The sequence below is a fragment of the Dendrobates tinctorius genome, unplaced genomic scaffold (genome assembly GCF_039654945.1).
Source record: "Dendrobates tinctorius isolate UK_male_01 unplaced genomic scaffold, ASM3965494v1 ptg000302l, whole genome shotgun sequence".
NCBI lineage: Eukaryota > Metazoa > Chordata > Amphibia > Anura > Dendrobatidae > Dendrobates > Dendrobates tinctorius.
This window is the reverse complement of record NW_027361969.1, coordinates 4,603,090-4,627,772: the sequence shown is the minus strand read 5'-3', so window position 1 is coordinate 4,627,772 and position 24,683 is coordinate 4,603,090. Positions and strand designations below refer to the sequence as shown.

General features: G+C 44.4%; 1 protein-coding gene across 3 annotated transcripts in view; it reads left to right on the top strand.

Annotated features, from left to right (window-relative positions):
- LOC141073470 (catenin delta-1-like) overlaps positions 1-24,683 on the top strand; it is a 152,705-nt gene that overhangs the window by 109,264 nt on the left and 18,758 nt on the right. For all 3 annotated transcript variants that reach the window (XM_073560704.1, XM_073560703.1, XM_073560705.1), the window contains exons 14-16: positions 1,092-1,206; positions 21,377-21,455; positions 23,275-23,322. In XM_073560704.1, coding sequence (XP_073416805.1) covers positions 1,092-1,206; positions 21,377-21,455; positions 23,275-23,322 — 242 coding nt within the window. The remainder of the gene's footprint in view (positions 1-1,091; positions 1,207-21,376; positions 21,456-23,274; positions 23,323-24,683) is intronic.

The following is a 24,683-nucleotide window of genomic DNA, read 5'->3' as shown; positions in this document are numbered from 1 at the left end:
TCCTGCTGTGACGACGAGCGACGCGTGGACGCGGGCGGGAGGACGTCAGGATCGCCGCGTCTGACAGGTAAGTACCGACCCCTGCGATGTCGCTGGTGAGATCTGCCTGTGTGGCAGCTCACTAGTGACCACTTAGCGATGCACCAGCAATCCATATCGTTGTCTGGATCGCTGGTGCATCGCTATGTGTAACGGTACCCTAAGTGTCAATTTTAGCCAGCTTCATTGCCACTGCCCTCTTCAGATTTTGCAGAAGCAAAGCAGCCTCTGCTTGTAGCATTGGAGAGCAGATTTAGGGCCCATGGTACAATAATGCCACTGGTCTGAACTGTCAAACGGGAGCATAGTAACCTCCACTTCACAACCCCAGACAGCAGGAAGCCAGGAGCCTTGGGGATCTAGAGCTTCTACTTAAGGAGTTGGGGGCCCCCCTTTTAATTCTTCAACAGTTACCAGATATGCCGCGTTACCCTGGTTTTCTCACTATCATGTGGATCGTTTTTTTTTCTCCAAGCTTTTGTACATCTGTCTCCCCTTCAAATTAACCTATATCCTTTTAGACATTCCCCTCTGGGTTCCTTTGCCAATCTAGCCAATGTTTCCATACCATCTGAATTTACAGCTCTTCAGGCTTATCTATCTCTGTGGGCTTACCACAGAGATAATGGCTGATACATGGATTTCTTTTCATTTCTTCCTTGGCCTATCTGGTCCACGTTTTTTAGAACTCTGTTGCTTTTTATTTCTACTTATTGCCGGTTTCTATGGCACATTTTATTGCCGATTTTGCAAAAAAATACAATTTTTTTTGTCTATATTGAAAACGCAACATGTGACCATAATAATTTTAGCTTTTCTGTAACCAAACCTTTACTAAAATGAAAATTCCATTTTCCATGTCACTGCCGGAGAAAGTATTACTGTTGTCCTCCATTTCCAGCTGTCCCAAAAAACAATGAATGGAACGTAGGTCAAGCTGACTAGGTTCTCCAGAGCCTTGTACTTGAGATTCAAGACCCCATTCCCATTGATAGGGGCTAACTTCAGATTCCGAGAATACGCCTTTAACTTTGACCTTTCTCTGTTTGCAGTGCACACTCAGACAGAGAGATTCGTGCTGCTGGTCTCTGCCTTCAGACTGTTTGGGGGTATAAGGAGCTCCGGAGGCCTCTAGAAAAGGAAGGTTGGAAGAAGAGTGATTTTCAGGTAAGGATAAACTGTACAACTTGGCTATTTGCTTTAAGGGAACCTGTCATGAATTTACCTGGGGCCATATTGCTAATCTGCAGCTAAATACTACTCATAAGCACAATTCTAATGTGATATTTAACTGATGGGAAAAATGGCCGTTATTTGTTCACTGGTGCATTAGTTAGCATCATTAGACGGCCAACCTGATACTGTTCACTGGGACACACACATACCATTTCTTTTCATGAAGGGAACCTGCCTTGAAAACCAGCAGATTAGCACTATGGCTGCTGGTAAATGGTAAGTGATCTTCTAAGGCAGTGTTGAGGAACCTTTATTCTGCCAAGAGTCGTTTGAATATTTATACAATCATTCGCAGGCTGTACAAAATTATCAACTTAAGAGCACCCTGCTATATTTGGTCAAAAATTTAAGGGGAGCCTGTCAGGTCCCCCGTGCCTCCAGAACCACCAGCAGCTGTGTCTGCATACACCAATTCTCTGCCTAACAGTCCCTGTATTACATTACACAAACAGATCTTAAGGAAAAATATTTCTACAATCTGTTTATGGTATGTAAATTAACCCTTTGACTAGTCGCTGGTGCGTTCGTGTCCCTAGACTAGTCGGCCCACTAAAAAAAAAAAAAACACAAAAAAAGTCTGAAATGGCATGTAAACTGGTATGCATTCAGCATATAAACGCACGTTCACACTGGCCACTGAACAGAAAAATACAGACAAACATAATGATTAAATACCGTGCAGTAAATAGCGTAGTGCAAGAAAATAATATATGGTATTTAGTTAACATGTTTTTGATTTAAAAAAAAAAAAAAAAATGCGAAAGCCATCCCACCTTTCCACAGTGTCCGTAATTGGGACAGTCCTAACTCTAATATTATAAACCCGTTTGTCAGGTGACATACATGTGGATAAGGACTGACAAGTACTGGGCTTAACTAGTGGAGACCACATGAATATAATGCCCAGCTCAAGGAAAGACAAGCCACACCTTTATATGCACATGGTGCAGACAGACTGAAAAAAACCTGAAGGTCTGAACTGGGATATAAATGGGTGTGATCAACTAGCCTGCAGTAAAGCATGTTAGTGATGACATAACTTACAAGCTCTGGTGTCATCACTAGCAGTGCACTTACCTTAACCCCTTCACTCCCGGAGCTTTTTTCGATTTTTCGTTTACGTTTTTCACTCCCCTTTTTTCCAGAGCCATAACTTTTTTATTTTTCCGTCAATATGGCCATGTGAGGGCTTATTTTTTGCGGGACGAGTTGTACTTTTAAACTACATCATTGGTTTTACCATGTCGTGTACTCGAAAACGGGAAATTTTTTTTACCATGTCGTGTACTCGAAAACGTGAAAAAAAATTCCAAGTGCGGTGAAATTGCAAAAAAAAGTGCAATCCCACACTTGTTTTGTGCTTGGCTTTTTTGCTAGGTTCACTAGTTGCTAAATCTAACCTACCATTGATTCTCCAGATCATTACGAGTTCATAGACACCAAACATGTCTAGGCTCTCTTTTATCTAAGTGGTGAAAAAAAATTCCAAAGTTTGCAAAAAAAAAAAAAAAATTGCGCAATTTTCTGAGACCCGTAGCGTCTCAATTTTTCGTGAACTGGGGCAGGGTGAGAGCTTATTTTTTGCGTGCTGGGCTGACGTTTTTAATGATACCACTTTTGTGCAGATACGTTCTTTTTTTATCGCCCGTTATTGCATTTTAATGCAATGTCGCGGCAACCAAAAAAACGTAATTCTGGCATTTTGAATTTTTTTCCCGCTATGCCGTTTGGCGATCGGGTTAATGCTTTTTTTTTTTATTGATCTGGCCATTCTGAACCTGGTGATACCTAATATGTGTATGTGGGATTTTTTTTCTATTTTATTTTGATTGGGGCGAAAGGGGGGTGATTTGAACTTTTAGGGTTTTTATTTTTTAAACTTTTTTTTTTTTATACTTCAATAGCCTCCATGGGAGGCTTGAAGCATGCAATACTCGATCGGCTCTGCTACATATGGTGCTACACATTTTCGACGGCCGGAAATGCTATGTAAATGCCCACTGTCAGCTTTGACAGCGGGATGTAACTAGTTAATAGGCGCGGGCGGACGGCGATTCAGCTCGCGCCTATAGCGGGCACATGTCAGCTGTTCATAACAGCTGACATGTTGCAGCTTTGAGGTGGGCTCACCGCCGGAGCCCACCTCAAAGCGGGGGAACCTTACCGATGACGTACTGTTCTGTCATCAGTAAGAAAGGGGTTAAGCATGCACGCGGCTTCTTCCCCTTGCATCATTGATCCTCTGAAGCCTGATGGACGCATGCCAGCTTCAGAGAGGTGCACTGCACATGATCATAAGTCTTCTGCATTTCTTATTCAGAATCTTTATTGTTTTATAATACAGTACACAACTAAAACAAACATATCAACAGGTTCAAACGAACACACAATATGGAATAGTAACTACTGAAATAGAGAATTATGTAGTAACATGAAAACAAACAACAGTGTCAACAGTAGTTTGCAAAAGACAAAAATAACACAGGCGCTTCTCACCAAGGCAGGATAAGACAGGAAACACCCAGAAGCAGCTGGTGATCTTAACAGGTTCTGTGTATACCTGTTGATTGCAGACTGCCAAAATATGATCATTGTATATACATAATTTGCAAAAGACAATTGGCAACCTGTTAAACTAAATAGCAATAAGAAGAGAAAAGAGAAGAAATATTTCTTATAAGGACGTCTTCTGCATTTCTGATTGTGTGCAGTGCGCTTTGTCTGTAACATAAATGCCAAGAACTACTTTATGTAGGATGCGGTGAGACTACTGCCTTCATGACGGGAGTCACTTTGTCTGCAAATAATGCCTTGATGCTGGCGCTGGCCAGCATAAAGGCCTAATCCAGCGTTGCTTGCACCACAGCCTTAGGTAGTAAACGCTGCATGTGCAAGCTCGCACCTGAAAGAAGAATTTAAGGGTTGGTGGCCCAAGCACCTATGGTTCCTGGGAATCTGCCCCGGGGCTTGAGTAAGTGACAACCCAGAGTACAAATGCCCCTCAGCTGCAGGTAACACAGCTCTAACCTTAAAGGGGACAAAATAAAAAAAAAAAATGTACAAATATAAATTTGAATCGCCCACTGTTGCTCTATTTTTTTGAGCAGTGTATAAATAAAGGGAACACTTAAACAGGATATAACTCCAATTAAATCAAACTTCTGTGAAATCAAACTGTCCACTTAGGAAGCACCACTGATTGACAATCAATTTCATATGCTGTTGTGCAAATGGAATAGACAACAGATGGAAATTATTGGCAATTATCAAGACGCCCTCAATAAAAGGAGTGGTTCTGCAGGTGGGGACCACAGACCACATCTCGGTGCCAATGCTTTCTGGCTGATGTTTTGGTCAATTTTGAATGTTGGTCGAGCTTTCTCCTACGCCTCATTGAGGGACACAGAGACAGTGGGTGTTATGCTGCTTGCCACTAGGATGACACTAGGCAAACCAGAAAAAGAGTTAACTCCTCCCCTGCAGTATACACCCCCTCACTGGATGAGATATCTCCCGTTCATGCTTAGTGTCTGTAGGAGGCAATTGGGTCTGGTTTCAGACCCCACCGTTTTTATTTTTGAATTTTTCTGTAAATTTTTAATTAATGGAGTGAAGGGGGCGACTGTTCCTTTCTACGGCCCGCTCTCCCCCGAACCAACAACAGGCAAGCACGTGGAGTAACCCTTCACGCACACTTTCCTGCGACGTTTGGGGCTGATTCCTCTAGCAATTGGCGATGATCCTTCCGACCGGAGTCCGGTAATCCACGGATATGAGGGCAGGCACATGGAATGGAGAAGACTGGACAGCGCTTACGTAGGCCCTGAATCAGCCCCATAGCTCTCCATCCCCCTATCATAGGGAGGATCGATTGAGCATGGCTCCTTTAAGAACTCCAGCTCTGCTACATCAGCCCAGGAGGATGAGAGCCTGCATGGATGGCCGGACAGCGCTGAGCACTGGAGTGGAGGTATGGGGTCGGGTCCTGTCCCCCGGGAGAAGCGCTGATGATGCGCGGCCCCCCTCCCCTCAGCGCTACCGCGGGTAGCCTGAAAAATTTAGTCCCCGGCTTTCCGGCCTGCTAGGCCGCAATTTCAATAGCGCCGCCCCGCCCACCGGTGCCTACTACGGGTAAGCTCAAAAATTTAGCCCCCGGCCTACTAGGCCGCAATTTGAATAGTGCAGCTTGCGCTATTATCGCCACCCCCTCGCCTTGGCGCCTCTCATCCACGACGAGACGCGCAATCCTAGTCTCGGGGACCATATCCTTTTACCTCAGCCTGCTCTGAACACGAGCTGTGAGGCGAGCAATCTGCCGGATACCGGGTGACACCGCAGGGCCACCACTATTCCTCCCGGGGGACACAGCATAGGACCGGGTAAGCTGCATCTGCCCTCAGATTAAAACTTAACCCCTTCCCGGCACGTTCCCTGCAGCTGCAGCAGACTCTGCCGTTAACCCTTTCAGGAGAGCTATGTCTCAATCTACGGAATCTAAACGGGCTGCTAAAAAGCACACTGCGTTTTTTACCGTGTGTACCACTTGCAAGTCTGCCTTACCTAGTGCACAGACTAATCCGTTATGCACTGACTGCGACCCGGCCTGCGCTCAATCGCCCCTCGCTGCCGCTGCTGACGGGCCTCCTGCGTTTAGTTCCCCTGAGTGGGATGCGTCCCTGTCACGGTCGGTGGAGTCTCTGACCCAGGCTATATTCTCCCTCCGGGAGGAATCTTTAAGCCAGAAGGCGTCCTTAGCCCCCGAGGAAGGCTCTGGCGTCGGGCGGGAGCTGTCCACCAGCAGGGGCCGTACTCGTTCAAGGGATGGTCGGGGTTCTAGAAAGTGGACCCATGACGCTTCCCCTAGTCCCGTTCGCGCCTCTGCATCTGCGACTCCTGTCTCTCGCTCTCCCTCTCCTGGAGTTCTCAGCGAGCACGACTCTGAATTTGAATCTGACACGTCAGCCCCTCAGAATCCCCCAACTGATCAAGAGTCGCTTGATTCTCTTTTATAGAATCAGTTAACAGGATTCTGAAGTTGGATGAGAATAATGTTCCCGCTCCAGCACATCCTATTTCACTTAAGAAAACCAAGCCCGCACGCAGGTTATTTACCAGCCATCCGGACTTTAAGGAAATTGTCCAGAAACATAGGGATCGTCCGCATAAGCGGTTCACAGGGCTAAAGTCTACTCGGGCTAAATACCCTTTTGATCTAGACATAATGAAGGATTGGTTACAGTCCCCTCTGGTGGACCCGCCTGTATCGCGTCTTGCTTCAAAAACGCTTCTATCCGTTTCTGAGGGTTCCTCAATCAGAAACTCCTCCGATCATCAGATTGACTACCTGGCCTGTTCAGTTTTTGAAGCTTCAGGAGCAGCGCTTTATCCATCTTTCACGGCAATTTGGGTCACTAAGGCAATGGCCTCTTGGGCAGAGCTCTTGATTACTTCCTTCCAGGGCACCAATCTTCCTCCGGAGGCAACCAAGGTCACCAGACAGATAATTCACGCAGCGGACTTTGTAGTGGACGCCTCTTTTGATGCCGCCAATTGCGCTGCTCAAACTGCCGCTAATGCGATCTCCATTAGAAGAGCCCTATGGCTCCGCGACTAGTGGGCGAATGCCACATCTAAAAGATCGTTGACTTGTCTCCCCTTTCTAACGGGTCATCTTTTTGGAGAGAAACTAGATCAGCTCATTTCTGATGCTACCGGGGGAAAAAGTAAATTCCTCCCTCAACAAAAAGCTGCTTGGTCGTTTCTTAACCAACAGCCGACGCGCTTTCGATCTTTTCGCAACAACTCCGGTTGGTTATCCTCTACCTTCTCTTCCGGATCAGGTCAGTCTCCACGCGGCGACAGAGGCTCCCAGGTCTCATACAGACGTAACCGCTCTTGGAAACCCAGACCTAGGGCTTCTGGATCCAAGGGAGCCAGATCTCCGAGATCTAACCAATGACTTGTTGCAGTATCCGGCGGACGCCGACAAAGTTGGCGGTCGCCTACTTTCCTTCAGCCACACCTGGCTCGCGGTCGTCCATGACAAGTGGGTCAGGGACCTGGTGTCCTCCAGATACAAGATAGTTTTCCTCTCCCCCTCCAACTCGCTTTTTCCTTTCCTCTCTGCCCAAGGGAAAGACAAGAGCCTTCCTTCGGGCTGTTCAGGCTCTAAGGGACGGAGTCATCATTCTGGTCCCTCATCACGAGAGGTTCAGAGGATTTTATTCAAACCTTTTTGTGGTTCCAAAGAAAGACAGCACAATGCGACCCATTCTGGATCTCAAACTTTTAAATCAGTTTGTCACGGTTCGGCGATTGCGAATGGAATCTCTCCGATCAGTTGTCGCTTCCATGGAAAAAGGAGAGTTCCTAGCATCCATCGACATCAAGGACGCTTACCTTCACATTCCGATTTGCCCATCTCACCAGCAGTTCCTGCATTTTGCAATTCACGAGGAACACTTCCAGTTCGTTGCCTTGCTCTTCGGACTCTCCACTGCCCCCAGGGGCTTTACCAAGATCATGGCGGCTGTCATGGCCATTCGCCACTCACGGGGAGTAGTAGTGTTACTGTATCTGAACGACCTGCTCATCAAGGGTCCGTCCCTTTCAGCCTGCAAGGAATCTGTGGAGATAACAGTAAATACACTTTCACGCTTGGGGTGGAAGATAAACTTCGCAAAGTCTTCCCCGAAACCGGCTCAGCAGATTTCGTCTTTAGGAATGATCTTGGACACTTCCCGCGGGTTGGTCATTCTCCCTCCAGAAAAGATGCAAGCCTTACAACAGGAGGGGGGACTCTTTCCCGTCCAGCTTCTCACTCCATTCGTTTCAGCATGAGAGTTCTCGGAAAAATGGTGGCTGCCATGGAAGCAGTTCCATTTGCACAGTTCCATCTTCGTCCCTTACAACATGCGTTGCTGTTAGCTTGGAACAAGAACCCGTTCTCCCTGGACCGTCGGATCCTTCTGTCCCTGCGGGTCAGACAAGCCCTCAGGTGGTTGACTCTGAGATCCTCCATGAATCAAGGGAGGTCTTTTCTCCCAGTAAGATGGTTGGTAGTAACCACCGAAGCATGTCTTCTCGGCTGGGGTGCGGTCTTTCGTCATCACACGGCACAGGGTCGTTGGTCGACCCGAGAATCACGTCTCCCCATCAACAATTTGGAGATACGAGCGATCAGATTTGCTCTACGGAGCTTCCACCATCTCCTCGCAGGTCACCCTATCAGAATCCAATCAGACAACGCCACGGCTGTAGCGTATATCAACCGCCAGGGAGGTACCTGGAGCAGGATGGCCATGCAAGAAGTGAGTCACATCCTCCATTGGGCTGAGACCAGCCATTCACCCATCTCAGCAATTCACATCCCCGGCGTAGAAAATTGGGCGGCAGATTTTCTCAGTCACCAAGGCATTGCCTCAGGAGAGTGGTCTCTTCATCCGGAAGTCTTTCACCAGATTTGTCTTCGTTGGAGGACTTCGGATGTGGACCTCATGGCCTCCAGACTAAACAACAAGGTGTCTCGGTTCATTGCCTGATCGCGCGATCCATGTGCTATCGGAGCGGACGCCTTAGTTCTGCCATGGTACCTGTTCCGGCTCCCGTACATCTTTCCCTGCTTCCGAGGGTCATCAAGAAGATCAGAGCGGAGGGGGTACCAGTGATTCTAGTTGCGCCAGATCGGCCGCGCCGAGCATGGTATGCAGAACTGCTACAGCTAGTCGCCGACATCCCCTGGCGACTTCCAGATTGCACGGATCTGCTTTCTCAGGGCCCGATTTACCACCAGAACTCCGGGGCCCTGTCTTTTACGGCATGGAGTTGAATCCTGGATTTTAGCACAGGCTGGATTCTCTCTCGACGTGATTTCCACCATGATTAGTGCTAGGAAGCCTGTATCCAGGCGTATCTATCACTGCACCTGGAAAATATTCTTTTCATGGTGCAAGGATCATGGTCGTTCCCCTATGGTGTTCTCCATTCCAGACATATTGGAGTTCCTACAATCCGGATTAAAATCAGGCCTCGCGCTTAGCTCGCTCTAGGGCCAAATTTCGGCCTTGTCAGTGCTTTTCCAACTAAAAATTGCCACCATACCTCAGGTCAAGATGTTTAATCAAGGAGTTTCCCATGTGACGCCTCCTTATAGAAGGCCAATGGAATCATGGGACCTTAATCTGTTTCTCGGGGCCTTACAGGAGGCTCCTTTTGAACCACTGCAGGACGTGTCATTGACCATCCTCTCTTGGAAAGTGGTCTTTCTAGTGGCAATTACGTCAATCAGACGCGTTTCGGAATTGGCAGCTCTGTCCTGCCATTCTCCGTTCCTGAATCTTCATCAGGACAAGGTAGTTCTCAGGACATCCCCCGTCCTTCCTGCCTAAGGTCGTTTCCTCTTTTCATCTCAACGAGGAAATTGTTTTGCCTTCCTTTTGTCCGGCACCAGTCCTTCACATTGAGAAGGCCCTCCACACCCTGGATGTGATTAGGGCGCTGAGACGGTACGTCTCGCGGACGGCTCCCTTCCGCAAGTCAGATGCCCTGTTCATACTTCGTGAGGGGCATAGGAAGGGCCTAGCCAATTCAAAAGCAACGCTAGCCGGGTGGATTCGCTCAGTGATTCAGGAATCCTACCGTGTCAGGAATGCGCCTGTCCCAGCGGGGATTAAGGCGCTCTCTACCCGGTCAGTGGGTGCCTCTTGGGCCATTCGGCACCAGACCTCGGCAGAACAGGTCTTCAAGGCTGCAACTTGGTCCAGTCTGCATGCTTTTTCAAAACATTACCAAATTCATTCTCAGGCCTCTGCAGATGCAGCTCTCGGCAGACGCATCCTGCAATCGGCAGTACCTCAGTGTTGACTCAGTGGCACATGGGGTATTAGCAGATGTATGCTCCCCACCCAGGGACTGCTTTAGGAAGTTCCACTGTCTGTGTCCCCCAATGAGGCATAGGAGAAATAGGGATTTTTGTGTACTCACCGTAAAATCCTTTTCTCCGAGCCATTCATTGGGGGACACAGCACCCGCCCTTTTTAGCCTACTGGCTCATTTGTAGCATTCTTAGGTTTTGACATAGTTATGGTTATTGTTGACTGTTTAAGCTCCTACTGCTTTTTTCACTGAAATGGAGATATCTCATCCAGCGAGGGGGTGTATACTGCAGGGGAGGAGTTAACTTTTTTTTTCGGGTTTGCTTAGTGTCCTCCTAGTGGCAAGCAGCATAACACCCACTGTCTGTGTCCCCCATTGAATGGCTCGGAGAAAAGGATTTTACGTTGAGTATACAAAAATCCCTATTTCACACTCGTGGTAGCATGAGACGGACTCTACAACCCACACCAGTGGCTCAGGTAGTGCAGCTCATCCAGGATGGCACATCAGTGCGAGCTGTGACAAGAAGGTTTACTGCGTCTGTCAGCATAGTGTCCAGAGGCTGGAGGCACTACCAGGAGACAGGCCAGTACACCAGGAGACGTAGAGGGGGCCGTAGGAGGGCAACAACCCAGCAGCAGGACCGCTACCTCTGCCTTTGTGCAAGGAGAAACAGGAGGAGCACTGCCAGAGACCTGCAAAATGACCTTCAGCAGGCCACAAATGTGCACGGTTAGAAACCGACTCCATGAGGATGGTCTGAGGGCCAGACATCCACAGATGGGGGTTGTGCTGACAGCCCAACACCGTGCAGGACGCTTGGCATTTGCTACAGAACACCAGGATTGGCAAATTTGCCACTGGCGCCCTGTGCTCTTCACAGATTCAAGCAGGTTCACACTGAGCACATGTGAAAGAGTTTGGAGATGCCGTGGAGAGCGATCTGCTGCCTGCAACATCCTTCAGCATGACCGGTTTGGCAGTGGGTCAGTAATGATGTGGGGTGGCATTTCTTTAGAGGGCTGCACAGCCCTCCATGTGCTCACCAGAGGTAGCCTGACTGCCATTAGGGGTACCGAGATGAGATCCTCTGACCCCTTGTGAGACCATATGCTGGTGCAGTTGGCCCTAGGTTCCTCCTAATGCAGGACAATGTCAGACCTCATGTGGCTGGAGTGTCAGCAGTTCCTGCAAGATGAAGGCATTGAAGCTATGGACTGGCCCGCCCATTCCCCAAACCTGAATCCGATTGAGCACATCGGGGACATCATATCTCGCTTCATCCACCAACGTCACGTTGCACCACAGACTGTCCAGGAGTTGGCGGATGCTTTAGTCCAGGTCTGTGAGGAGATCCCTCAGGAGACCATCTGCTGCCTCATCAGGAGTATGCCCAGGTGTTGTACAGTAGGGAGGTCATACAGGCACGTGGAGGCCACACACAATACTGAGCATCTTTTCCTTGTCATGAGGCATTTCCACTGAAGTTGGATCAGACTGTAATTTGATTTTCCACTTTGATTTTGAGTGTCAGTCCAAATCCAGACCTCCATGGGATATTCATTTTGATTTGCATAGATAATTATGTTTTATTGTTCTGAACACATTCCACTATGCAATGAATAAAAATTTGCAACTGGAATATTTCATTCAGAGATATCTGGGTTGTGGTATTTTAGTCTTCCCCTTTATTTTGATAATAGCTTCAATACCTTTTTGTATTTTGCTAGATTAGATTTTTTCAAACCATGGCCATACCAAATATTTTTTTTTTTTTTTTTTATCTTGGAAGGGAGAAATGGAGGCGATTCACATTTTATTTAAAAAAAAAATATATATATATATATATATATATATATATATATATATATATATATATATATATATATATATATATATATATATATTTTATTTTTTTTATTTTTTTTTTTGCTTTCACTTTTAGTCCCCATAGCAAACAGGGGAAGAGTCTTGAGGAGATCATTTGCATATTCCCAGTGCCTTCTGGGATAAGTGAAGAGTCTCCGCGAGCTCAACGATCACTGGGTTTTGGCCGTTGCAGCTGAAAAGAGGAAATCGGAAAACCAGGGGAAGAGTCTTGAGGAGATCATTTGCATATTCCCAGTGCCTTCTGGGATAAGTGAAGAGTCTCCGCGAGCTCAACGATCACTGGGTTTTGGCCGTTGCAGCTGAAAAGAGGAAATCGGAAAACCAGGGGAAGAGTCTTGAGGAGATAATTTGCATATTCCCAGTGCCTTCTGGGATAAGTGAAGAGTCTCCGCGAGCTCAACGATCCCTGGGTTTTGGCCGTTGCAGCTGAAAAGAGGAAATCGGAAAACCAGGGGAAGAGTCTTGAGGAGATCATTTGCATATTCCCAGTGCCTTCTGGGATAAGTGAAGAGTCTCCGCGAGCTCAACGATCACTGGGTTTTGGCCGTTGCAGCTGAAAAGAGGAAATCGGAAAACCAGGGGAAGAGTCTTGAGGAGATCATTTGCATATTCCCAGTGCCTTCTGGGATAAGTGAAGAGTCTCCGCGAGCTCAACGATCACTGGGTTTTGGCCGTTGCAGCTGAAAAGAGGAAATCGGAAAACCAGGGGAAGAGTCTTGAGGAGATCATTTGCATATTCCCAGTGCCTTCTGGGATAAGTGAAGAGTCTCCGCGAGCTCAACGATCACTGGGTTTTGGCCGTTGCAGCTGAAAAGAGGAAATCGGAAAAACCACGCGCCGATATTTGGGCTCATCTTTCATCGTTTTTAAGAAATCTCAAGATGGAAGAGGCCAGGAGCCATTTGGTGAGCTGCATTTCTTGCTACATGTTCACAGACTTACCAGTGGAAAAGCCAAACTTCACATGCCACAAATGCAAGCTTGTGTCCCTGTTGGAGGAAAAGTTGCAAAATCTCGAAGAGAGGTTAGCTACGTTGAAGATCATTAAGGAAGGTGAAGAGTTCTTGGACAGAGCAGAATTATCTCTTCATGTTACAGAAAGAGAAGAAATTCGAAGTGCACCTGAAGAAACAGAGGAATGGAGACATGTGACCCAGAGAAGCAGGAGGATCAGGAGGCAGTCAGCACCCATACTGCTCAGAAACCAGTACCAGGCTCTCACGCAGGAAAACAATGAAGAAATACATCAGGATAAGACTTTGCCAACAAGCAGCAACCTTGTACGCCTTCAGAGTCCTCCTGGATGGAGAAAGAAAAATGTTGTGAAGAAGAAACGGAGAGTGGTGGTCATGGGGGATTCCCTGTTGAGAGGAACTGAGGCCGCTATCTGCAGACCGGATATTACTTCAAGAGAAATGTGTTGTCTTCCAGGTGCAAAAATTAAAGATGTGTCTGACAGGATATCAGGACTCTTCAGACCTACAGATGACTACCCATTCCTGCTACTACATGTGGGGACAAATGACACCGCAAGAAACGACCTGGAAACCATCTGCAGAGACTTTGAAGACTTAGGCAAGAAAGTGAAAGAACTGGGAGCGCAGGTGGTCTTCTCTTCCATCCTCCCAGTGGATGGCCATGGAACAAGGAGGTGGAATAAGATTCTGCAGGTGAACAACTGGCTACGTCGATGGTGCCGTCAGCAACGATTTGGATTTCTGGATCACGGAGTGAACTACTTATACGATGGACTACTTGCTAGAGATGGGGTGCACCTTACGAAGACTGGTAAGCATGTATTTGGAAGTCGCCTTGCTACACTTGTAAGGAGAGCTTTAAACTAGAACAACATGGGAAGGGAAGCAAAAGACCAGAAAAAGCCATACACCTGACAAATGCTATTGAGAACTCTGCTATTAGAAGTGGAAAGGAAGAACAAAGACGAAAGAATCTAATTAATAAAAATATTGGGGAAAAAGAAACCAATCACAAACTAAAATGTTTCTATACTAATGCACAAAGCATGGGCAACAAACAAGGAGAATTGGAACTACTAACACAGGAAAAGAAATATGATGTCATTGGAATCACTGAAACTTGGTGGGACAATACACATGATTGGAATACAAGACTAGAAGGATACAACTTATTTGCAAGAAACAGACTTGATAAACGAGGAGGGGGTGTCGCATTGTATGTTAGAAACGCGTATATCTGCACAGAGATTGAAGCTTCAGAGACTGGGAGTTCTGTGGAAACTGTTTGGGTAAGAATACAAGGACAGAACAATGGAAAGGACACCATTGTAGGCATTTACTACAGGCCGCCTGTGCAAGCTGAAGCTATGGATGAACTCTTTATGCATCAAATGGCCAAGTTCTCCAAAAAATATGACATAGTTGTCATGGGAGATTTCAACTATCCAGACATTTGTTGGGAATCTCTCTCAGGCAAAACTAACAGGTCAAGGAAATTCTTATCCTCTCTTGCTGACAACTTTATCTTCCAAAAGGTAAGGGAGAAAACAAGGGGAACTGCTACCTTGGATCTAATCCTTATAAACAGGGAGGAAATGGTTGAGGAGGTAAAAGTGGCTGGGACCCTAGGAGGTAGCGACCATGCTATTTTAGAATTTTGGATAACTAGAGGCGGAAGACCAGTGAAGACTCAGACGTCAAGGTTAGATTTCAGAAAGGCAGATTTTAAGGGATTCAGAAAGAGAATTGGAGGGATCCAATGGCTGGATATCCTTAAAGACAAAAATGTCCAGGAAGGATGGGAAATCTTGAAAAATGAAATTCTCAAAGCACAGTTGTTAACAATTCCGAAAAGAGGGAAGAATAGGAAGCAGTTAAGGAAACCAGGATGGATGAACACAGAACTTAAGCACATGCTAAAAAGGAAGAAAAAAATGTTTATAAAATGGAAAGAGGGAGGCATATCTAAAGAAGAATATAATGCTGTCTGCAGAACCTGCAGGGCACAAATCAGATTAGCTAAAGCTGAAAATGAATTGAGGCTTGCAAGAGATGTCAAAAGCAATAATAAAGGATTTTGGGGATATGTCAAAAGTAAAAGAAAAGTCAAAGATGCTATAGGATTTTTACAGGATGAAAATGATGAAATGGTAAGACAGGATGTTGAGAAGGCTGAACTTTTAAATTCCTATTTTGCATCTGTTTTCTCTCAGAAAGGAAATGTAACATCAACTGTTATTCACTGTCCTATAAAGGGAATAGAAGAATCCAGGATATCTATAAACAGAAAGATAGTGAGGAAACACTTAGCTAGCCTAAATGAATTCAAGTCTCCAGGTCCAGATGAATTACACCCCAGAGTACTGAAGGAGATAGCAGAAGAAATTTTTGAACCCCTCTCTATAATCTTTGAAAATTCTTGGAGAACAGGAGAAGTGCCAGAAGACTGGAGAAGAGCAAATGTTGTTCCTATCTTCAAAAAGGGGAAGAAGGTGGACCCAGGTAACTATAGGCCGGTGAGTCTGACTTCTATACCAGGAAAGATCTTTGAACAAATTATTAAACAACATGTATGTCAATACCTGGATAAGAATGAAGTGATTAAACAGAGTCAGCATGGGTTTGTAACTAATAAGTCATGTCAGACTAACTTAATTTCCTTCTATGATGGTATCACTGATTGGGTGGATCAAGGAAATGCTGTAGATATAGTATATCTTGACTTCAGCAAAGCATTTGACAAAGTCTCTCATACAATCCTTATTGAAAAAATGATTAAGTATGGAATGGACAAGGCAACTGTTAGGTGGATTCATAACTGGCTTAGTGATCGGACCCAAAGAGTGGTCGTAAATGGCTGCACATCCAGTTGGAAGAATGTCTCAAGTGGGGTACCACAGGGCTCTGTCCTGGGCCCTGTATTGTTCAACATCTTTATCAACGATTTAGATGAAGGAATTGAGGGTAAACTGATTAAATTTGCTGATGACACAAAGCTAGGAGGGATAGCTAATACTAGAGAAGAGAGAGGATTCAAAAAGATTTAAATAAACTGGAGAAGTGGGCAGCAACAAACAGAATGGTTTTTAACAGGGAGAAATGCAAAGTACTACATCTGGGCAATAAAAATGGAAAAAGCATATATAGAATGGGAGGAATAGGGCTAAGTGACAGCACATGTGAAAAAGACTTGGGTATACTAATAGATCACAGACTGAATATGAGTCAACAGTGTGATGCAGCAGCAAAAAAGGCAAATGCAATTCTAGGATGTATTAACAGAAGCATACAGTCTAGATCACGTGAAGTCATTATTTCCCTCTACTCCTCTTTGGTCAGACCTCATCTGGAATATTGTGTCCAGTTTTGGGCACCACATTTTAAAAAAGACATCAACAAACTGGAGCAAGTTCAGAAAAGAGCGACCAGAATGGTGACCGGTCTGCAAACCCTGTCTTATGAGGAAAGGTTGCAGGATTTGGGAATATTTAGTTTGCAAAAGAGAAGACTGAGAGGAGACTTAATAGCTGTCTACAAATATCTAAAGGGCTGTCACATTGTAGAAGGATCAACTTTATTCTCATTTGCACAAGGAAAGACTAGAAGCAATGGGATGAAACTGAATGGGAGGAGACACAGATTAGATATTAGAAAAAACTTTTTGACAGTTAGAGTGATCAATGAGTGGAACAGGCTGCCACGAGAAGTGGTGAGTTCTCCTTCAATGGAAGTCTTCAAACAGAGGCTGGACAGACATCTGACTGGGATGATTTAGCGAATCCTGCTTTGAGCAGGGGGTTGGACCAGATGGCCCAGGAGGTCCCTTCCAACTCTACGATTCTATGATTCTATGAATCTGTCGTCTTCTGAATACTTGTGCTATATACTGCAAAATCATTTTAGCAGTATGTAATAAAAGACCATGTTGTTATTTTAACAGATGTGTTGTTGACCTGATTTTGTTACACTTGCTATTATACAGGTATGACAAGTCCTCCTGCTGTTAGTGCAGCTTCCCTCACATACTGCTCAGCTCTCTACAGTCCATATAATAGGTGCTGGTTAAGAAGCATGTAACCAAACCCGTCAGTCAGTCTTGTCCAATTGAAAACCTCACGGGGGATTTTTATTGGACAAGACTGATGGACAGGTCTGGTCACATGTTCCAACACTAGCAGCCAAGTATTGGGACACATGATGAAAAGTGCTAAAAGCTATGGAAACACCATGCCACCAGCTGAAATCTATCAGTAATTTGCAATCCTCCCACTGGAGGAAAATATCATCTGGTTCAGCTAATGGCTTATAAAAGGTGTCTCTTTATCAAGGTGCCACACAAACGCTTTATGATGGGTAAAACCCGTAAGCTGCCTTCAAGACCTTTTGTTTTATTGTTAGAAAATATACTGATGGCACTGATTACAGAAGAATTTCAAAACTACTGAAAGTTCCAGTTAGCACTTTTTCAACAAAATTATGTCCCCAAACATCTGGTAAAATAAAGAATGTGGTCAACTCCGTTATCTCATTCTGCAGCCAGCGATACAGTGGCAAATTTGTAATGAAACTTGGCTGCAAAAATTATATTGTAGCCCCAATTGCATGCATTTAAGTAAGAAAAAAAGTATTGTCCCGAAAGATGGACAACCCCTTTAACAGAAGGAATAAGATGACAGTTATGGGGGCCTTCAGTGACACTACCTGTCATTGCAATCAATCAGCTTCCTGTGGTAGTCAGATAGCAGCATTTAAATTACATTGAATTTAAACAAATAAATTGCAGTAATTGGAGAAAGTTCTGGTTGTGGCAGTTAGGCCACATTCAGTATTTGGTTAGTATTTTACCTCAGTATTTTGTAAGCCAAAACCAAGAGTGGGTGGGACAATTGGATGAAAAGTATAATAGCCCTAAATGACATATGACGGAAATGTTTGTCAATAATGGGTTAAGACAGTCAACATATTTGTTATTTTTACTTATTATCCCATCAATTGAGCACAGGTTGACTATATACAAATCGTTCAGCGCTTATTTACAGGGCTGTGGAGTCAGTCAGCCAAACCATCGACTCACTCCTCAATTTCCCTGACTTCTGACTCCACAACTCCGACCCCACAGCACTGATCACTACTGAGCATGTACATTGCAGCACAGATTCACCTCAACTTAAAGCTCTGATCAGGGACAGAGCAGACATTTATAGGACATTTCCCTGACTCCCGACTCCACAGCACTGCCTCGCTACCGAGCATGTACACTACCATTTAAAAGTTTAGGGTCACTTAAAAATTTCCTTATTTTTGAAAGAAAAGCACAGTTTTTTGCAATGAAGCTAGCATTAAATGATTCAGAAATACACTCTATACATTAATATGGTAAATGACTTCTACTTGCAAGCGTCTGGTTTGTAATGCAATATGGTCATAGGTGTACAGAAGCCCTTTTCCAACAACCATCACTCCAGTGTTCTTATGGTACTTTGTATTTGCTAACTGTGTAAGAAGGCTAATGGATGGTTAGAATACCCTTGAAAACCCTTGTGCAAGTATGTTAGCACAGCTGAAAACATTTTGGCTGATTAGAGAATCTGGAGCATTACATTTGTTGGTTCCATTAAACTCTCAAAATGGGCAGAAAAAAAGAACTTTCATGTGAAACTCTACAGTCTATTCTTGTTCTTAGAAATGAAGGCTATTCCATGCTAGAAATTGCCAAGAAACTGAAGATTTCCTACAACGGTGTGTACTACTCTCTTCAGAGGAAAGCACAAACAGGCTCTAACCAGAGTAGAAAGAGAAGTGGGAGGCCCCACTGCACAACTGAGCAGCAAGACAAGTACATTAGAGTCTGTAGTTTGAGAAATCGACGCCTCACAGGTCCTCAACTGGCAGCTTCATTAAATAGTACACGCAAAACGCCAGTGTCAACATCTACAGTGAAGAGGCGACTCTGGGATGCTGGCCTTCAGGACAGAGTGGCAAAGAAAAATCCATATCTGAGACTGGCTAATAAAAGGAAAAGATTAATATGGGCAAAAGAACAGACATTGGACATAGGAAGATTGGAACAAAGTGTTATGGACAGACAAATCCAAGTTTGAGGTGTTTGCATCACACAGAATAACATTTGCGAGACGCAGAATAACTGAAAATATGCTGAAAGAGTGCCTGATGCCATCTGTCAAGCATGGTGGAGGTAAAGTGATACTCTGGGGTTGCTTTGGTGCTGGTAAAGTCGGGGATTTGTACAAGATAAAAGGGATTTTGAATATGGAAGGCTATCACTCCATTTTGCAACGCCATACCCTGTGGACATAGCTTGATTGGAGCCAATTTCATCCTATAACAGGACAATGACCCAAAGCACACCTCCAAATTATGCAAGAACTATTTAGGGAAGAAGCAGGCAGCTGGTATTCAATCTGTAATGGAGTGGCCAGTGCAGTCACCAGATCTCAACCCCATTGAGCTGTTGTGGGAGCAGCTTGACCATATGGTACGCAAAAAGTGCCCATCAATCCAAACCAACTTGTGGGAGGGGCTTCTGGAAGCATGGGGTCAAATTTCTCCAGATTACCTCAGCAAATTAACTGCTAGAATGCCAAAGGTCTGCAATGCTGTAATTTCTGCGAAGGGAGCATTCTTTGGTGAAAGCAAAGTTTGAAGGAGAAAATTATTTCAAATAGAAATCTTTTTTTCGAACCTTGTCAATGTCTGGACTAGATTTTAAATTCATTTGGCAACTCATTTGATTAATAAAAGTATGAGTTTCCATGGAAAACACAATTGTCTGGGTGACCCCAAAATTTGGAATGGTAGTGTACATAAAGTTCAGCACAGATTCATCTCAACTAAGAGCCGAGATCAGGGACAGAACAGACATTTATAGGACATTTCCCTGACTCCGCAGCACTGATCACTACTGAGCATGTACATAAAGGGCAGCATAGATTCATCTCAACTAAAAGCCGAGATCAGGGACAGAACAGACATTTATAGGACATTTCTCTGACTCCACAGCACTGATCGCTACTGAGCCTGTACATAAAGGGCAGCACAGATTTATCTCAACTAAAAGTAGAGATCAGGGACAGAACAGACATTCATAGGACATTTCCCTGACCCCGCAGCACTGCCTCACTACTGAGCATGCACATAAAGGGCAGCACAGATTCAACTAAAAACTGAGATCCTTAGATCAGGAACAGACATTTATAGGACATTTCATAACTTTCCATAATTCTAATTAAAACATTTACAGCACTGAACTCAACTTATTAAATATTTTATGAGTTGAAATCTGTCCATTTTATACCAACTCTGACTCCACAACCCCTCTTGTTTACCAACTGGTCTACACAAGCAAATGAACAGGTATGAGAACAGAACCGTCACTCATACAAACACTTTGTTACCATACAGTATCATATTATTGGGTAGCAAATGCCCTGTTTACATGGGGTGATATACTGCCACTGCCAGACTGATGGCAATTTTTTTTTTTTTTTTTGCTGTCATAAACAATCCCATCACAAGATTAATAACACTTACAGCAATGGAGCACTTGTTTGTCAATTAAGGCCCCGTCACACACAGCGAGATTGCCGATTTTGTGATGCCACAGCGATATCGCGGTGTGAGACATGTATCAGCGACCGGACCCCCTGCCGGGTATCTCTGTTCGCGCTTGAACGTCCTGGACCGTTTTTTGATCGTTGGTCTCCCGCTGGCCAGCACGCATCGCTGCGTGGGGCAGCGGGAGACCGACGATCAGCGACGCTGGTAGGTGGTTTCCAATGTAAACAGCGGGTATCTAAGAGCCGCGCAGCTCTTAGATTCCCGCTGTTTACCTTGGAAACCAGCTGGTACTGATCGCTGGTAGGTCTGTCTATGTGACAGCTCACCAGCGATCAGCTAACTATGTCCCAGCGATCCCATCCACGTGGGATCGTTGGGACATTGAAGAGTGTAACGGGGCCTTAAATCTACAGGTGTAAATGTACCATTAAACAAACTCTAGATTGACATATCTATGGAGGTCCCTTTTCTGCATCAACAGACACAGAATGTGTACTTGTAATGATGGGCTGCGGCATAGCAGATGAATTCTGCATTACAGTGGTACTTGGGGCAGGACAACAAGCAGCCCATAACCCAGCCACCTGGAGCAGAGATGCCACTACAAGACCACACTCATATACTGTATATCTCTAGTGACGTTGGTTACAATGGAGATCACCCCTTTTAACCTTTACAACTTCAAAATATCCAATTGGTTTGTGAGCACTTATTGTTTTTCTCAGTTTGAAGTGCTGATTTGTGTTATGCCCATATCCACTTTTGCATTCCCTTTTTATTAGGTGTCTGTTGCAGGCCCAAAGCGAGCTCCAGGATATGATGATAGCACTCTCCCGCTCATTGATAGGACCCAGAGGAACGGTAAGGCTCAAAACATGCTGTCCACAAATGTAAATGCTAAAGTGTATATGTGCTACACTATTTTAATATATGCTTAATATACTCATATTAAGAGGATTTTATTTGAGAAATTAAAGGGATTCCATACTTAAAAAAAATTAATCAGTATGCAAAATAAGATTTTTTTAGAGCAGTCACAGTAAGTTAATCTTTCCTGTTCTCCATAGCTCATTTATCAGATTTCCTTATATACCGACACATCAGATGGTGGGTAATACCAGCTATATTGTGTTGCTGAACACCTAGATAAAGTTGCACAACACGTTTTGCACAGATTAGGCTCAACCTGTCCCCTTTATTTTTGGGGTTGGGGCTGTTTGCCATTTCTTGTCAGACTGTAAAAATCTGAAATTTCAGTCAATTGACTAACCATCTATTTCAACTGAATACATCCTGCTCTATTGACTAGAGGAAGCGTCTCCAATATCTCCACCTCCGGAAGGATTTTGTTAAATAGATTACAATATCCTAAAACCCAAACCCCTTTTTATAATCTACAATTCCATTTAAACATTAAAAACAAGGGACATAGCTGTGAATGTAGGACGTATGGTAGTGGCGCAACTACTACATACTACTACATTGATCCTGAAGGAATCTTCAGAGAAGTAGGTTCTCGAAGTCCACCGGAGTACAGTAGAAGAGGTAGAAAATCTGTCTGTACATTGTCTGCAGGTCATCTAAGTGTCCAGAAATTAGTCCAAGGTGATTAGTGTCTATATCAGAAAATATTCAAAAACAATTACCCTCTGTGGCAGCTCAAGAATTGGACTGGTTTGCCAATACTTAATGAGTCGGACCCATGGGTTTTTCTGGAGATGCAATATTTTCTTTTCCAGGGACCAGTTGTCCACTCCCTGACTTGAAACCTAAATCTGACTGGGCAATTGCCACACAAGATGCAGTGAGACATGCTGCTGGTCTCTCCCTGATGAACCTTGTGGGATGTGCAGAAATGTGTAACATGAAGGAGTGATGAGTACTGGTGCATGAATACTACACTGCACTTTATTATTCACCAAGTGAGGACAAGAATAAGAGTTGGAGGAGGAATGATGTTGTCAGATTCAGTTACATGTCTGCAGCTAAATTCAATATTAATATAATTTAATAATACTGAATCTGAAAATCTTCTGAATCTTGACTGATTCCGTGACTCAGCAGTGATATTAGGGATTAGTAGTTACTGATGGTAAGAGAATATCACACTTCTGAGAGACTAATGTGAACAGTCTCCCTCTACATAGTTTAGACATGATATATGGGGGGGATGTTGATAAATGTGTACAGGGGATACCCCACCTAATGGTTTGTTTTTTGTTTTTTTATCACAAATGCGAGACTTTATTTTGCTCTGTTACATTCACAATTAAATGACCATTATCCCCCCTACTGGCCTAAATATTCCTTCTGTGTGTTACTGCAGTGCACGTTGGGGTGATTCAATCATTCCACACTTTTATTTGTCATGGAATAATTATTGTAAAGTATTCTAATAAGTACCACCCCTCCTTCACTACAATGTGGACATCTATCATCCTGTTTGACCCCCATTCTTTACATTGCCCACTAAGACCTATACACCCTGTATACAGGACTAGTTGCAGCTCGACAATGTGACCCTGGGCGTTTTGGTCATACTCTGCAAATCTGACTTGTACTGCAGTTTACATATTGCTTTTCCTCATATAATTACAATATCTTTGACATTTTATTGCCCGATGTTCATTTGGCAGGAATACAGAAATGCACTTTTTATTTTCCTTTTTTCTTTTTGTAGATGAGAAGCCTGAGAATGTTAACATTCCTATGAATGACATCAGACCAGGTATTATTCATACATAGTTTGATAATTAAAGGGGTTACGCCCTTCTCATTCATTTATGGTAGATCTTGTGAATATACCTTAAATTCAAGGTATGTGTTCAACCAGTAGGAACTATAGAGATAGTGGGACCTGCACTTATTACACACAGTATGTATGGCTTGTTTTTTTTTTTTCATGTGCCATGAATGAACGAGAAAGGAATATTCATCTTTTTAAATGTTTTTTCATATACCATTATAGTTTAATTCTTATTTAATTGAAACACAACTTTAATTCCTTGTTCACAAGCTGCAAAACATTGACTAGGCCTGAAGCTTCAAGGTTGTCTACAGCTGAAGACCAATATAATGTTGATTCACATTGTTTGCACTGTGATTAACTACTTCCTGTCAGCCTATTGGCGTTCCACATCCTAATGAATGTGCCACTTTCCAATTAGCATATGAAAAGTGAGTGAATTGTTAAGGCCCCGTTACACATAACGATGTCCCAGTGATCCGACATAGACAGCCCTCCAGCGATCAGGACCAGCGAGCAAGCTGGTTTCTAATGTAAACATCGGGTATTCCAGGAGCTGCAGCTCTTAGATACCTGATGTTTACCTTGGAAACCGGCGTACACTCTGGTTTCCAAGGTAAATATCGGGTATCTAAGAGCCGCGCGGCTCCTGGATACCCGATGTTTACATTAGAAACCAGCGTCGCTGATCGCTGGTCTCTCGCTGCCAAACGCAGCGATGCGTGCTGGGCAGCGGGAGACCAGCGATCAAAAAATGGCCCAGGCCGATCGAGTACGATCAGCGATACCCGGCAGGGGGGCCGGTTGCTGATCCCCGTCACACACAGCGATCTCGCTGTGGCGTCACAAAATCAGCTATCTCCCTAGCGAGATCGCCGTGTGTGACGGGGCCTTTACTCTGAGATGATGATCTCGGGGTTACCACTGGGATTCAATTTACTCTGCTAGCAAAGATATAGAAGGAATGGAGCATCATTAGTGTTTGCAGCAGCTCCAGTAACTCTTTATGCAGTCATTAGCGAGATCGTTCCCTCTGTCACTTCCCTGGCCTCCCAGCATGATCGAGAGGTGTTGATGTTTAGAGTTGAGCGAATATGTTCGGAATTGGTCGACGAATCTGAATTTGCCATATTTGTGCCATATTCCTGAGTTTGATGTTAGATTCCAAACACATTTGTTCATTTTTACGCCCATTGACTCCATATTGCAAAAACAATATTTGCCGCCAATTGTAATTGGAACTGAATTTTTAAAAATTCGCTCAGTTCTACTGATGGTCACTGTGGCAGTCGAAGTCCTAACCCTGTGACCTCTGCATCTGCCATAGATCTAATCCTTATAGA